Source organism: Macaca fascicularis, chromosome 14, assembly GCF_037993035.2.
Source record: "Macaca fascicularis isolate 582-1 chromosome 14, T2T-MFA8v1.1".
Lineage (NCBI taxonomy): Eukaryota > Metazoa > Chordata > Mammalia > Primates > Cercopithecidae > Macaca > Macaca fascicularis.
This window is the reverse complement of record NC_088388.1, coordinates 7,630,539-7,645,221: the sequence shown is the minus strand read 5'-3', so window position 1 is coordinate 7,645,221 and position 14,683 is coordinate 7,630,539. Positions and strand designations below refer to the sequence as shown.

Sequence of the window (14,683 nt, the reverse complement as noted above, 5' to 3'; positions counted from 1 at the left end):
GCGCTGCCGGGCGTAGGCGTGGGCGTGGGCACTGGAGGAGTTCCAAGCCCGGGCTGAGGAGGGGGCGGTGGTCGCGGGCGGGCACTCTTCGACTGGGCGTTGCCGCTATTCCCTGCGCGGCATGGAGGGGACGGCCGTGGCCGTGTTCGAGGTGATGCGGGGAAGGGAGAGAAAGCGGAGGACACTTTCTGAGGAGACGGGCTTTGTGAGGAGACCGCGAAGTTTGGGCAGAGGGGTCGGGCGTCGCCTAAGGTGAAGGAGGAAGGTTCGGGAATCGAGGCCCGTCTCCCACGGGGAAGCGAGGAAGTAGGAGCAGATGAGGGCTCTCGCTCGCGGGGTACTCTGGGGGGGGGGGGGGACGACGCCTTCTCCAGCGGACGGCTTAGAAAGCTGCGGCGTTTACCGAGCGCCGGCGGACACCCAGAGGCAGAGCCTGACGCAGCCTCGGAGGTGCCTGCCGGAGTCCAGCGCTTTCCATGCGCCGGGTGCTGGGAGGGGGCGCGGAAAGAAGGAAAGGAAAGGTGCAAGCTCGGGGCGGGGGGGAGGGAAATCGGAGCGCCAGGGCAGAGGCAAGGAGGGACCCAGTGCAGACCGGGAGCAAGGGAGACAATTCCCGGTGCAGGTGCAGGTTTTTGGGTTCGGAGCAGCTGGACGTGAAAGGGCGAGGTTCAGAGGCTACACCTGTGCTTGGGGAGCTGCTCTGGAAGATGGCACGGAGCACCTGGCGCCGGCCACGCCCCGTGTGCTCATTTCATTACCCACTTTCACCGCCGGTGCCCAATGGGACGCTGAGCTGCTGTTTGTGAGGGGTACTGTGCAGGTGACAGAAGCACAGGCTCTGAGGGCACCTGAGAGAGTGCCCCCGGGCGTCCTGCCTGTTTGTTGTCATCAAAGAAGGCTGCGGGATTCCATTTTACGAATAACAGAACCTAATCTAGAACCCAGGGCGCTGACTTGTAGGCCAGTGTTCTTTTCCCAACTGCGCTGTCATTACCGATATGGGAATATCTTTGGGTTTTTTGTTTGTTTGTTTTTTGAGACAGAGTCTGGCTCTGTTGCCCAGGCTGGAATGCAGTGGCGTGATCCCGGCTCACCACAACCTCCGCCTCCCGGGTTCAAGAGATTCTCCTGTATCAGCCTACCGAGTAGCTGGGATTACAAGCGCTCACCGCCACACCCGGCTCATTTTTGTATTTGTAGTAGAGACAGGTTTTCACCATGTTGGCCAGGCTGGTCTTGAACTTCTGACCTCAAGTGATCCGCCCGCCTCCGCCTCCCCGAGTGCTGGTACCGGCGTGAGCCACCGTGCCCGACCCGATATGGGAATATCGTAACAGGACGTGTGAAGGAAGAGTTAGACTCTACATGTACCTGGAAACCATTCTTGTTAACTGGTACAAATGAGGATCTTAGTTCCCAGATCTCCCTGCCTTTAAAAAGGGGGTAATAATTTTCCTTGTGTTGCCTCCCTGTAAAAGAAAGAATCTGTTTGCATGAATAATAATGGGAGTTGGCCGGTTGCGGTGGGTAGCCTGTATTCCCAGCACTTTGGGAGGCCGAGGCGGGCAGATCACTTGAAATCAGGAGTTCAAGACCAGCCTGGCCAACATGAGGAAACTCCGTCTGTGCAAAAAATACAAAAATTAGTGGTGGCTCACGCCTGTAATCCCAGCACTTTGGGAGGCCGAGGCAGGTGGATCACCTGAGGTCCGGAGTTCGAGACCAGCCTGACCAAAATGGAGAAACCCGTCACTACTAAAAATACAAAATTAGCCGGGCGTGGTGGCACATACCTGTAATCCCAGCTACTTGGGAGGATGAGGCAGAAGGATTGCTTGAACACGGGGGTCAGAGGTTGCAGTGAGCCGAGATTGCACCATTGCACTCCAGCCTGGGTTACAATAGCAAAACTCCATCTAAAAAAAAAAAATTAAAAATAAAAAAAATTTAAAAATAGCAGGCTGTGGTGGCAGGCGGCTGCACTTCTAGCTACCTGGGAGGATGAGGTGGGAGGATCGATCACCTGAGCCCGGGAGGTTGAGGCTGCAGTGAACCATGATAAAGACATCACTGCACTCCAGCCTGGGAGTCAGAGTGAGACCCTGTCCCCTCTCTACCCCCAAAAATAAATGAAATATATTTTATTTTCAATTTGTCTCGAATAAATGTTATTTTTTTCTTTTTCTTTTCTTTTTTTTTTTGAGAAGGAGTGTTGCTCTGTCGCCCAGGCTGGAGTGCAGTGACTCAATCTCAGCTCACTGCAACCTCCACCTCCCAAGTTCAAGCAATTCTCCTGCCTCAGCCTCCTGAGTAGCTGGGACTACAGGTACTAGAGATGGGGTTTCACCATATTGGCCAGGCTGGTCTTGAACTCCTTACCTCAGGTGATCCACTGCTTCCACCTCCCAAAGTGCTGGAATTGCAGGCGTGAGCTACCACACCCGGTCGATTAAATGTTTTACCCAGACATCTTGGAGTCCTGTTCAACTTAAAACGTTGTGTGTAGTCTTTACTGCAGTAGAACTTAGAAATAATAGCTAATATCTGTTAAGCATTTGCTATTTGCCAAGTAGTGTGTTAAGCATCTTGCACATATTTTTAATTAATTAATTTTTTTTTTTTTTTTTTTTTTGAGACGGAGTCTTGCTCTGTCGCCCAGGCTGGGGTGCAGTGGCCGGATCTCAGCTCACTGCAAGCTCCGCCTCCCAGGTTTACGCCATTCTCCTACCTCAGCCTCCCGAGTAGCTGGGACTACAGGCGCGCGCCAACCCGCCCGGCTAGTTTTTTTTGCATTTTTTAGTAGAGACGGGGTTTCACCGTGTTAGCGAGGATGGTCTCGATCTCCTGACCTTGTGATCCGCCCGTCTCGGCCTCCCAAAGTGCTGGGATTACAGGCTTGAGCCACCGCGCCCGGCCAATTTTTTGTTTTTTGTTTTTTGTTTTTTTAGTAGAGATGGAGCCTCACTATGTTGTCAGGGCTCAAGGGATTCTCCCACCTCGGCCTCCCAAAGTGCTGGGATTACAGGCATGAGCCACCGCACTCAGCCTTGCACATATTATTTGTTTACTTTCAGCAGCAGCCCTATGTGGTAGTTTTATCCCCATTTTAATAGATGAGGAATCTGTGGTTTGGAGAGATTAAGTAACTTGCCCAAGGTCATGTGCTAGAATTTGGCACATCAGGGATTCAAATCCAGGTATGGAGTGCAGTGGCCTGATCAGGACTCACTTCAGCCTCAACCTTCTGGGCTCAAGAGATCCTCCTGTCTCAGCCTCCCCAGTGGCTGAGACCACAGGCACACACCATCACGCTGGGCTAATTTTTGTTGTTGTTAGTAGAGATAAGGTCTCGGTATGTTGTCCAGGCTGATCTCAAACTGGTGAGCTCAAGTGATCCTCCCACCCTGGCCTCCCAAAGTGCTGGGATTACAGGCATAAGCTACCGTGCAGGGCAGCATTAGCACTCTTAAATAGTATTCTGACCCTCGAAAGTGTTGATTTAATGAAAGATTAAGATGATTCATAACCAGATATCACTCTTATTCATAGTCTTCATGTTGGCTTTTATTTGGGGCAGGAAAAAAGAAATAAGAAAAACAAACTCCCACTTAATTTTTCCCTGATTATTATTTCCAGATGAATTTATCTTCTGAATAAAGGAATGTATTGTCTCAGTTTCCTGTCTTAAGGGGCATTGTGTTGAGTTTCACTGTCTCCTTTCTTATATCATTCTCCTAGCTATTTATTTTGTTTAGACATAACACTCTGAACAAACCTAAATCTGACATTTTAGAAGCAAGAATACAATTTTTGGGGGAAGTTAGAGTTACTAATTTAGCTGGGTCATAGAGATATATTATTACTGTGATTTCTAAAGAACATTATGTTTTCTTTGAATTGTGCTCTTTTCAGATTTTGAGATTTTTAATAATTCACTGGAAGTGTGACATAGATGTATCAAAGGGAGCATTGCTAGAAGGGCAGCTAGAGATTTCCATAGAAGGATTACATTCTAAGCACCAAGCAAATGCTCTTCATTGTGTAACAACTAGTAAGTAGAGAAAGAAAAAATACTGATTTTCTGTCTCTTTTTGTCATGGTTTATGTCGTAGCTTATTTTAAAATTTCAATTCGTCATAATCTTTTATGTTATTCCAGGATTGTTCCATAATTATAAAATGAAATGATTATGTAATAAGTATCTGGTGGTAGATTTACAAATGTATCATACAGAAAAGGTGAGTAGAATGACTCTTACCATAGATTATTTATTTTACTGGTTTAAGTTAAAATTGCTCCAAAACAATCTTATTTTTCTCTTGATTTTAACCTACTTTTTCACAGCAAAATTATATTACATTAAGCTTTACCTACTTTTTTTTTTTCCAAGTCTAAATTTTGGCAGTTGCAAAAAAAAAAAAGTGCACACTTCAATAATCATGACCTGTGATTAGTTTGAAAATATTTCTTCCATTTGGCTTTCATGCTTTTATCGTTTTTGCCTGTTGTCTTGAGGGAAACCTGATGCATTAAGTGGCTCTGAAACATGAATTTTCTCAAACTTGAAGAGTTAGCTTTTTTTTGTGGGGTGTGTGTGTGTGTGTGTGTGTGTGTGTGTGTGTGTGTGTGTGTGTAGGTTTATTGAAGGGTACTTTGGAATGAAGTTGTCCTTTCAGGCTTAGAGAAGTCACTTGGGCACCAAGTTGAGATTGGATAGTAAACTAGGCTTTACAAGACATTTGCTTACCTGAACAGGAATGACCTTTGTATGTTAATATTAAACATCTTCAAGAGCAGTATGACAGATTGGTTTGCTCTTACTCTGCATGAACTCCACTCTGGCAGGGTTCCCACCACTCATGAGGGAAATGCTTGGCTACATGTCTAGGGTGATGGTGGGTCTCTGTGTGGTTGTAATAATCTAATCCAATAAACTGTGGCCAGGTTAGCAAGGTTGATTTAATTCAAAGCAAAATACTTCAGCCACAATAGTTTTTGGCAAGAAACTCAATTCTGCATTTTGAGCCTAATGAACTTCTTTAGCCCACCTAGAATAGGGGGCATTTCTTTTCTCTTTATTGTTTCTGAGCTTTACGTAATTATGGTTATAATTATTTATTTATTTAGAGATGGAGTCGCACTCTGTCGCCCAGGCTGGAGTGCAGTGGCGCAATCTGGGCTCACTGCAACCTGTGCCTCCTGGGTTCAAGCAATTCTTCTGCCTCAGCCTCCTGAGTAGCTGAGATGACAGGCGGCTGCCACCATGCCTGGCTAATTTTTTTTTTTGTATTTTTAATAGAGATGGGGTTTCATCATGGTGGCCAGGCTGGTCTCAAATTCCTGACCTCAAGTGATCCGCCTGCCTCAGCCTCCGAAAGGGCTGGGATTACAAACATGAGCTACCTACTGCATCCAGCCTATGTTTATATATATATATTTTTTGGTAGGAAACATGGTGATACATACTTGATAAAAAAACATTACAGAAACATTTATTGTGGAGAGTGAGTGAGACTTTCTACACATCTCACCCCTTGAGATGATTATTAACATTCAGTATATATTCTAGATTTTCCTTTTTTCCCCTCTTGCCAAGGATAATCTATGTTCTAGATTTTTCTATGCATATGTTCATAGTTATTAATATCAATTTTTTAAAACTAGGATGACTGTGCTATGTACCAGTGCTTTGTGGGCAGCATTTCATGTTAGCATAAGGGATCTATTTCATTTTTTTTGTAAAAGTACATTTATTTAGTTTTAGTTTTTGTCAGTTATACACCCATATGATTTTGGCTGGGTGTAGTGGCTCATGCCTATAATCCTAGCACTTTGAGAGTCTGAGGTGGGCAGATCACATGAGGTTAGGGGTTCCAGATCAGCTGTCCAACATGGGGAAGCCCTGTCTCTACTAAAAATATAAAAATTAGCGGGGTATGGTAACACACACCTGTAATCCCAGCTACTTGGGAGGCTGAGGCATGAGAATCACTTGAACCTGGGAGGCAGAGGTTGCAGTGAGCCAGTATCTCGCCACTGCACTCCAGCCTGGGTGACAGAATGAGACTCCATCTCAAACAAAACAAAAAACCCGACAGTACCCTGCTTGCTTCCCCCGTCTCCCCCTTCCTATCTTTCTCCCTCCTAGAGGCTAATACTTTTAACTCTGTTAATTATTTAATACTTATATTTGATCTAAGTAACATGTTTGTTTGTGGTGTTATATCTTTTTTTTTTTTTTTTTCAAATAGGGTCTCACTCTGTCACCCAGGCTGGAGTGCACTGGCACAATCATAGCTCACTGTAACCTTAAATGCCTGGGCTCAAATGATCCTCCTAACTCAGCCTCCTGAGTAGCTAGGACTACAGGCATGTGCTACCATGCCTGGTTGTTATATTTTTGTATTTTTGTAGAGACAGGGTCTCTTGCTGTGTTGCCCAGGCTGGTCTTAAACTCCTGGGCTCAAGCAGTCCTCTCACTTTGGCCTCCCAAAGTGCTGGGATTGCAGGTATTAGCCACCGTGCCTGGCCAAGATGTTATTTATTTATTGATTTATTTTGAGAAAGGGTCTTACTCTGTCACCCAGGCTGGACTGCAGTCATGCAGTCACTGCTCACTGCAGCCTTGACCTCCTGGGCTCAGGTGATCCTACCACCTCAGCCTCCTGAGTAGCTGGGACTACACGCACATGCTGCCATGCCTGACTAATTTTTGTTTTGTTTTGTTTTTGTGTTTTGAGACAAAGTCTCGCTTTGTCACCAGGTTGGAATACAGTGACGTAATCTCGGCTCGCTGCAACATCTGCCTCCCAGATTCAAGCCATTGTCCTTTCTCAGCCTCCCAAGTAGCTAGGACTACAGGTGTGCACCACCACGCCCAGCTAATTTTTGTATTTTTAGTAGAGACCAGGTTTCACTACGTTGGCCAGGATGGTCTCAATCTCTTGACCTCGTGATCCACCCACCTCTGCCTCCCAAAGTGCTGGGATTACAGGCGTGAGTCGCTGTGCCTGGCCAACAAATTTTTTTTTTTTTTATGCAGATGAGGTCTCCCTATGTTGCCCAGGCTGGTCTTGAAGTCCTGGACTCAAGCAATCCACCTGCCTCAGCCTCCCAAAGTGCTGGAATTATAAGCATGAGCCATTGTGCTCAGCCCTAAATTGTTATATCTTGATCTTCCTTTTTATAGGCATTTATTGATTTTCCGCCATAAAGGATGATAGCTCTCTTTAATATCTTTACCTCTACCATGTATCTTTATTTTAATATAATTTTCCAACCATGTAGATCAATATTTACTCATTATTATGGCCATTAAATATAGTTTAGCCATATAGAAAACTTTGATTACTTTTCTTTATAATTTCCCTTCAGTTAATACTTATTTTAATTTGTTTTCTGTTTTTATCATCTAGTTGACTCCCAAACTTCCAGCATTTGTCTAAATGTACTCAGTATATTCCAGTACATCAGATAATATATCAGTTTCATCCTCCTGAAAAACTCTTTTCCTGTGTTTCCTGACCTGCTCTAATTTTGACTTGATGCCTTTTGTGTCTGGTGCACAGCTGTTATCTTGGAATCTTCCCTTCATTCAGAGTGTTTTTATAGTTTTTTTCTCTTGCATTGGATTTTGTGCTTCCGGAATCCCTCTCTCTTTTTTTTTTTCCTTGGCTTATTCCTTGCTTTTTCCTTATGGATCTTTCCTGATGGATCTCAGGCTCCAGCAGCTTCCTTGGAAAGAGTGTTTGGAAGGTAAATTCCTTGAGACCTTACATCTCTGAAAACATCTCCACATATACCCTAATTGATAGTGTGTCCATATAGGATTCTAAGCCAGAATTCATTTTTCTTTCAGAATTTTGATGACATTGCAGCATTATTTTCTAATTTCAGGTGTTGCTATTGAAAATTCTAAAAATCTGATTGCTCTGTATGTGACCTGTTTTTTCTTTTTTCTTCCCCTTTCTGTAAGCTTTTATTTTTATTTTTTTTGAGATGGAGTTTCACTCTGTCCCCCAGGGTGGAGTGTTGTGGCATGATCTCAGCTCACTGCAACCTCCGCCTCCCGGGTTCAAGCGATTCTTCTGCCTCAGCCTCCCGAGTAGCTGGGATTACAGGCATGTGCCACCATGCCCGGCTAATTTTTGTATTTTTACTAGAGTCAGGGTTTCACCAGGCTGGTCTCAAATTCCTGACCTCAAGCAATCTACCCACCTCGGCCTCCCAAAGTACTGGGATTACTAGCATGAGCCACCGTTCCTGGCCTTTCTGTAAGCTTTTAGAATCTTCTCTCTCTTTTTTTTTTTTTTTTTTTGAGCTGGAGTCTCGCTCTGTCGCCCAGGCTGGAGTGCAGTGGCCGGATCTCAGCTTACTGCAAGCTCTGCCTCCCGGGTTTACGCCATTCTCCTGCCTCAGCATCCCGAGTGGCTGGGACTACAGGCGCCCGCCACCTCACCTGGCTAGTTTTTTGTGTTTTTTAGTAGAGACGGGGTTTTACCATGTTAGCAGGATGGTCTCCATCTCCTGACCTCGTGATCCGCCCGTCTCAGCCTCCCAAAGTGCTGGAATTACAGGCTTGAGCCACCGTGCCCAGCCTAGAATCTTTTCTTTATCCTAGTATTAATTACAGTAAATAAGAGTAGGTGCTATAACAAAAAAACCCTAAAATCTCAATGACTTGGCCAGGTGCGGTGGCTCATACCTGTAATCCTAGCACTTTGGGAGGCTGAGGCAGGCGGATTGCCTGAGCTCAGGAGTTTGAGACCAGCCTGGGCAACACAGTGAAACCCCATCTCTACTAAAATACAAAAACTTAGCGGGTGTGGTGGCATGCGCCTGTAGTCCCAGCTACTCAGGAGGCTGAGGCAGGAGAATTGCTTGAACCCCGAGGCGGAGGTTGCAGTGAGTCAAGATCACGCCACTGCACTCCAGCCTGGGCAAGAGAGTGAGACTCTAACAAAACAACAACAACAACAACAACAACAACTCGGTGGCTTAACACGGAAAATGTTTGGTTTTCTTGTATCTCACAGTCAGATGAATGTGTGCGTATGCAGGCAAGCAGGCAAGTATCTTGTTTTATGCTATTTCTGTCTTGGGGGTGTATCCTTCTCTAAGTCCTCTAAGTTCTCTTCATTCAGCTGAGGATGGGAAAAGTGAGCAAAGCTTATAAATGGGAGACTTCTATGGAATAGGCTCAGGAATTATGTATATTACTACTCATGTTCTATTGGCGAGGACTTAGTCTTTTATTTTTTATTTTTTTATTTTTTTGAGTCAGAGTCTCGCTCTGTCACTCAGGCTGGAGTGCAGTGGTGCGATCTCGGCTCATTGCAAGCTCCGCCTCCTGGGTTCATGCCATTCTGCTGCCTCAGCCTCCCAAGTAGCTGGGACTACAGGTGACCGCCACCGCGCCTGGCTAATTTTTTGTATTTTTAGTAGAGACACGGTTTCACTGTGTTAGCCAGGATGGTCTTGATCTCCTGACCTTGTGATCCACCTGTCTTGGCCTCCCAAAGTGCTGGGATTACAGGTGTAAGCCACCACACCTGGCCATATTTTTATGTTTTTTAAGACAGAGTCTCACTCTGTTGCTGGAGTGCAGTGGCACAATCTTGGCTCACTGCAACCTCCACCTCCCGGGTTCAAGCAATTCTCCTGCCTCAGCCTCCTTAGTAGCTAGGATTGCAGGTGTTGGCCACCACACCCAGCTAATTTTTGTATTTTTTTGAGCTTCACCATGTTGGCTAGGCTGGTCTCGAACTCCTGACCTCAGGTGATCCGCCCAGCTCAGCCTCTCAAAGTGCTGGGATTACAGGCATGAGCCACCGCGCCTGGCCAACCAGGACTTAGTCTTATTGCCACAGCCCTGCAGTTGCAAGGAAGACTGAAAAATGTAGTTAAATAATGTGTTCAGGAAGAAGGAGAATGGGGTATTTGTTTGTGAGCACTAGCAGTCTCTGCTGTAGTCTCCATTGTCACAATGGTGTGCCTGGGAGTGGGAGCACATTGTGCTCAGCACTTAGCAGGACTTTTAAATCTGGAAACCCTTGTCCTTTGGTTCTGGGAAATTTTCCCTTGCATTCTCTCTCTCTCTTTTTTTTTTTTCTTTTGAGACCGAGTCTCACTCTGTCACCCAGGCTGGAGTGCAGTGGTGTGATCTCTGCTCACTGCAGGCTCCACCTCCCAGGTTCACGCCATTCTCCTGCCTCAGCCTCCCGAGTAGCTGGGACTACAGGTGCCCGCCACCATGTCCGGCTAATTTTTTGTGTTTTTTAGTAGAGACGGGGTTTCACCGTGTTAGCCAGGATGTTCTCTATCTTCTGACCTCGTGATCCGCCCGCCTCAGCCTCCCAAAGTGCTGGGATTACAGGTGTGAGCCACCACGCCTGGTCTCTTTTTTTTTTCACCCTTTCTGGAAGTTCTATTATTTAGATATTAGATTTCCTAGACTGGTTCTTTTTCCTTTTTAAAATAGTTTCTTTCCTAATTTTTCTCTCTTCTACTTTCTAGGCATTATCTCATCTTTTTGAGTTTATAAAGATGTTTTTTTAAGTTTTCTTTTCTCCACCTAGTTCCTGTTTTCCTTGTATTGCTTTTCTTACTCAGTCGGGTGTCTGTTTTCATGTTGGAAGCTTTCTTCAAATATCTTAAAATTATTGATTGCTCATTTTTAAGAGAGACTATACAGCTGATTTGAAATTGTTAGCATCACTGAAAGGTGATCTAATTGAGCTTTTAACTGGAGAACTTTCTCTTCTCTTCAATATCAATATCTTTAGGTCTTTGCTCTTGGAATGGCCAGATCTTTCAGTCTCCTACCAAGTGGTTAAAAGCTAGACTTGATTCTGGGAATGAGAGAGAAAAGGGAGTGTTGGGTATCTCAGCATTCAGGGATTCTGTTCACTAACTCCACTTGTTTTTAGTATAACTTTGATTCTCATCCCAAAGATCGACACCTTGGCCATTTTGAAGTATCTTCTCCCAAGTCCACGCAAAAGTTAGGGAGGAGCCAATCCCTTGAATGCTGAGTGGAGGAGGGAATCTAAAGATTTATTTAGGCCAGGCGCGGTGGCTCACACCTGTAATCCCAGCACTTTGGGAGGCCGAGGCGGGCGCATCACAAGGTCAGGAGATCGAGACCATCCTGGCTAACATGGTGAAACCCCGTCTCTACTAAAAATGCAAAAAATTAGCCAGGCGCGGTGGTGGGTGCCTGTGGTCTCAGCTACTCGGGAGGCTGAGGCAGGAGAATGGCATGGGCCCGGGAGGCGGAGCTGGCAGTGAGCTGAGATCCTGCCACTGCACTCCAGCCTGGGTGACAGAGCGAGACTCCGTCTCAAAAAAAAAAAAAAAAAAAAAAAAAAGATTGATTTAAATTCATTTTTCAACTGACTCTTCTTAATTTATCTTCTACCTCACCCATACATTCAGAGGTTCCGATACTGCCATGCCTCAGTCTTTCCCTAAATACTTTCCTACGGCCGGGCGCAGTGGCTCACGCCTGTAATCCCAGCACTTTGGAAGGCCGAGGCTGGCGGATCACAAGGTCAGCAGATCGAGACCATGGTGAAACCCCGTCTCTACTAAAAATAGAAAAAATTAGCCGGGCGCAGTGGCGGGCGTCTGTAGTCCCAGCTACTCGGGAGGCTGAGGCCGGAGAATGGCGTGAACCCGGGAGGCGGAGCTTGCAGTGAGCCGAGATTGCGCCACTGCACTCCAGCCTGGGCGACAGAGCGAGACTCCGTCTCAAAAAAAAAAAAAAAAACTTTCCTACTAGTCGTTCTGCTTTGTAGTTTCTAATTTTGTTTTGTTGTTTTTTTTTTTTTTTTTTTGAGATAGAGTCTCACTCTGTCACCCAGGCTGGGGATGCAGTGGTGTGATATCAGCTCACTTCAACCTCTGCTTCCCAGGTTCAAGAGATTCTCCTGCCTCAGCCTCCTAAGTAGCTGGGACTATAGGCGTGTGCCACCATGCCTGGCTAATTTTTGTATTTTTTTTTTTTTTTTTGAGATGGAGTCTCGCTCTGTCGCCCAGGCTGGAGTGCAGTGGCCGGATCTTGGCTCACTGCGAGCTCCGCCTCCGGGGTTTACGCCATTCTCCTGCCTCAGCCTCCCAAGTAGCTGGGACTACAGGCGCCCGCCACCTCGCCCAGCTAGTTTTTTTGTATTTTTTTAGTAGAGACGGGGTTTCACCGGGTTAGCCAGGATGGTCTTGATCTCCTGACTTCGTGATCCGCCCATCTCGGCCTCCCAAAGTGCTGGGATTACTGGCTTCAGCCACCGCGCCCAGCTAATTTTTGTATTTTTAGTAGAGACGATTTCACTATGTCGGCCAGGCTGGTGTCGAACTCCTAACCTCAGGTGATCCACCTGCCTCGGTCTCCCAAAGTGCTGGGATTACAGGCATGAGCCACTGCACTTGGCCTGTAGTGTCTAGATTTTTATTACAATCATGTTTGTCTCTTGTTTTCTATCCTTGTGGGTTTATGCCTTTAACAGTCTCTTATCTTTTCTATTATTTTATTGAGGTTTCAGGAGGGAATGAAAATAAATTGTGTGTGTGTTCAATCAGCCACCTGCCTGGAACTGTGCAGTGGTATCTTTTAAGTTTGGTTTGAAATCTCTGATCTCTAGGGCTGCTCTAACAAAGTACCACAAACTGGATAGCTTGAAACAAAATACATTTTCTCACAGTTCTGGAGGCTAGAAGTCCAAAATCAAGGTCTTAGTAGGGTTGGTTCCTTCTGGAGACTCAGAAATCTGTTCCATGCCTCTCTGCTAGCTTCTGGTGATTGCTGACAATCCTTGGTATTTCTTAGATTGTAGATGTATCACTCCCTGCCTTCACATGACATTCTCCTCTGTATTTCTCCCTTTCTTCACATGGCCTTCTTATAAGGACACCAGTCATTGGATTCAGGACCACCCTAATCCAGTATGACCTTGTCTTAACTTGATTGCATATATTTCCAAATAAAGTCATAGACATTGGGGCTACTACTTAAAACTATCTTTTGGGAGACATAGTTCAACCCACAACAAACTAGCAAATTTGATATCTGAGATGATTCATCTATCAGAAGCTGAGAGATGACTAGTTTTTTTCCATCAGTAATTATTGAAGGCTTTAACAAATATGATTTTCATGATGTTTCCCAAAATGTATGCCACAGAATATTTATATGAGTTATAAGAAAGGAGTTACGTCGTCATTTAAATTTGGGAAATGTTAGTTAAAATGAACTTTTAAACTGTAGGTCTATTCAGGACCTTTCATATGCCAGTGTGGACTGTGAAACATACTGTTTGGGAAATGCTACATACAGTTAACCCCCTTCCCTTTTTTTTTTTCCTCAAGACAGAGCCTCGCTGTGTTACCCAGTCTGGAGTGCAGTGGCACGGTCTCGGCTCACTGCAACCTCCACCTCCCAGGTTCAAGTGATTCTCGTGCTTCTGCCCCTGACCCTGGCCCCCACCGGCCCCACTAGCTGGGATTACAGGTGCCCACCACCACGCCCAGCTAATTATGGGTGAGGAGTGCTTCCACCTGCTCCACATCCTATCCAGCCCTCAATTTTCAGTTATACTTCCAATGCTTTTATATAAAAGCGATAAAATTCTATCCTCCAGGTACAAAGATGACAGTAGAGACTTATCTATAAAATACATATTTTAAAGCAAGCATTCCCCCAAATCCCCTCTATAGAACAGAAGATTATCTTTTTAAAACAATGTAAACAAAATTTTTTTCTGAAATGGGGCCTTGCTCTGTGTTGCCCAGGTTGGAGTGCAGTGGTGCCATCACAGCTCACTACAACCTCTGTTTCCCCGGCTGAGCTGATCCTCCCACCTCAGCCTCCTGAATCAGCTGGACTACAGGTGTGTGCCACCACGACCAGCTAATTTTTTTATTTTTTTTGTAGAGATGGGGTTTTGTGATATTACCCAGGCTGGTCTTGAATTCCTGAGCTCAAAAGATCTACCCACCTCAGCCTCCCAAAGTGCTGGGATTACAGGTGTGAACCACCATGCCTGGCCAAAAGATGGTCTTTATAAAGGGGAGGGTGGGGGATGGGGGTGGGTGCAGGCACGGTGGCTCACGCCTATAATCCCAGCACTTTGGGAGGCCGAGACAGGTGGATTGCTTGAGGTCAGGAGTTCGAGACCAGCCTGGCCAACATAGTGAAACTTTATCTCTACTAAAAATGTAAAAATTAGTCGGGCGTGGTGGCGCACCTCTATAATCCCAGCTACTCAGGCGGCTGAGGCAGGAGAACCGCATGAACCTGGGAGGCAGAGGTTGCAGTGAGCCGAGACTGTACCACTTCACTCCAGCCTGGGCGACAGAGAGACTCTCTCAATTGAAAACAAAAAACAAACAAACACAAAAGACTATCTTTTGTTAAATGTTCTATGCTGCTTGGACTTAGGCCTTTGGAAGTGTGTATCATTTATCCAGAATCACTTAAAATCTGGAAATCTAGAGCATTACTATCCAATAAAACTTTTCGTGATGATGGAAATGTTCTCTATCTCCTGTTTAGCAGATTAGCCGTTAGCTGTATGTGGCTATGGAGCACTTGAAATGTGGCAGATGTGACTGAGGAACTAAAATTTTTTTTTTTTGAGACAGAGTTTTGCTCTGGTTGCCCAGGCTGGAGTGCAATGGCGCGATCTCG

General features: G+C 45.6%; 1 protein-coding gene across 1 annotated transcript in view; it reads left to right on the top strand.

Annotated features, from left to right (window-relative positions):
• TOP6BL (TOP6B like initiator of meiotic double strand breaks) overlaps nucleotides 1-14,683 on the top strand; it is a 107,427-nt gene continuing 92,744 nt past the window's right edge. The window contains exons 1-2 of the mRNA XM_065529397.2: nucleotides 1-151; nucleotides 3,913-4,051. Of these exons, the coding sequence (XP_065385469.1) occupies nucleotides 122-151; nucleotides 3,913-4,051 (169 nt within the window). The 5' untranslated portion in view covers nucleotides 1-121. The remainder of the gene's footprint in view (nucleotides 152-3,912; nucleotides 4,052-14,683) is intronic.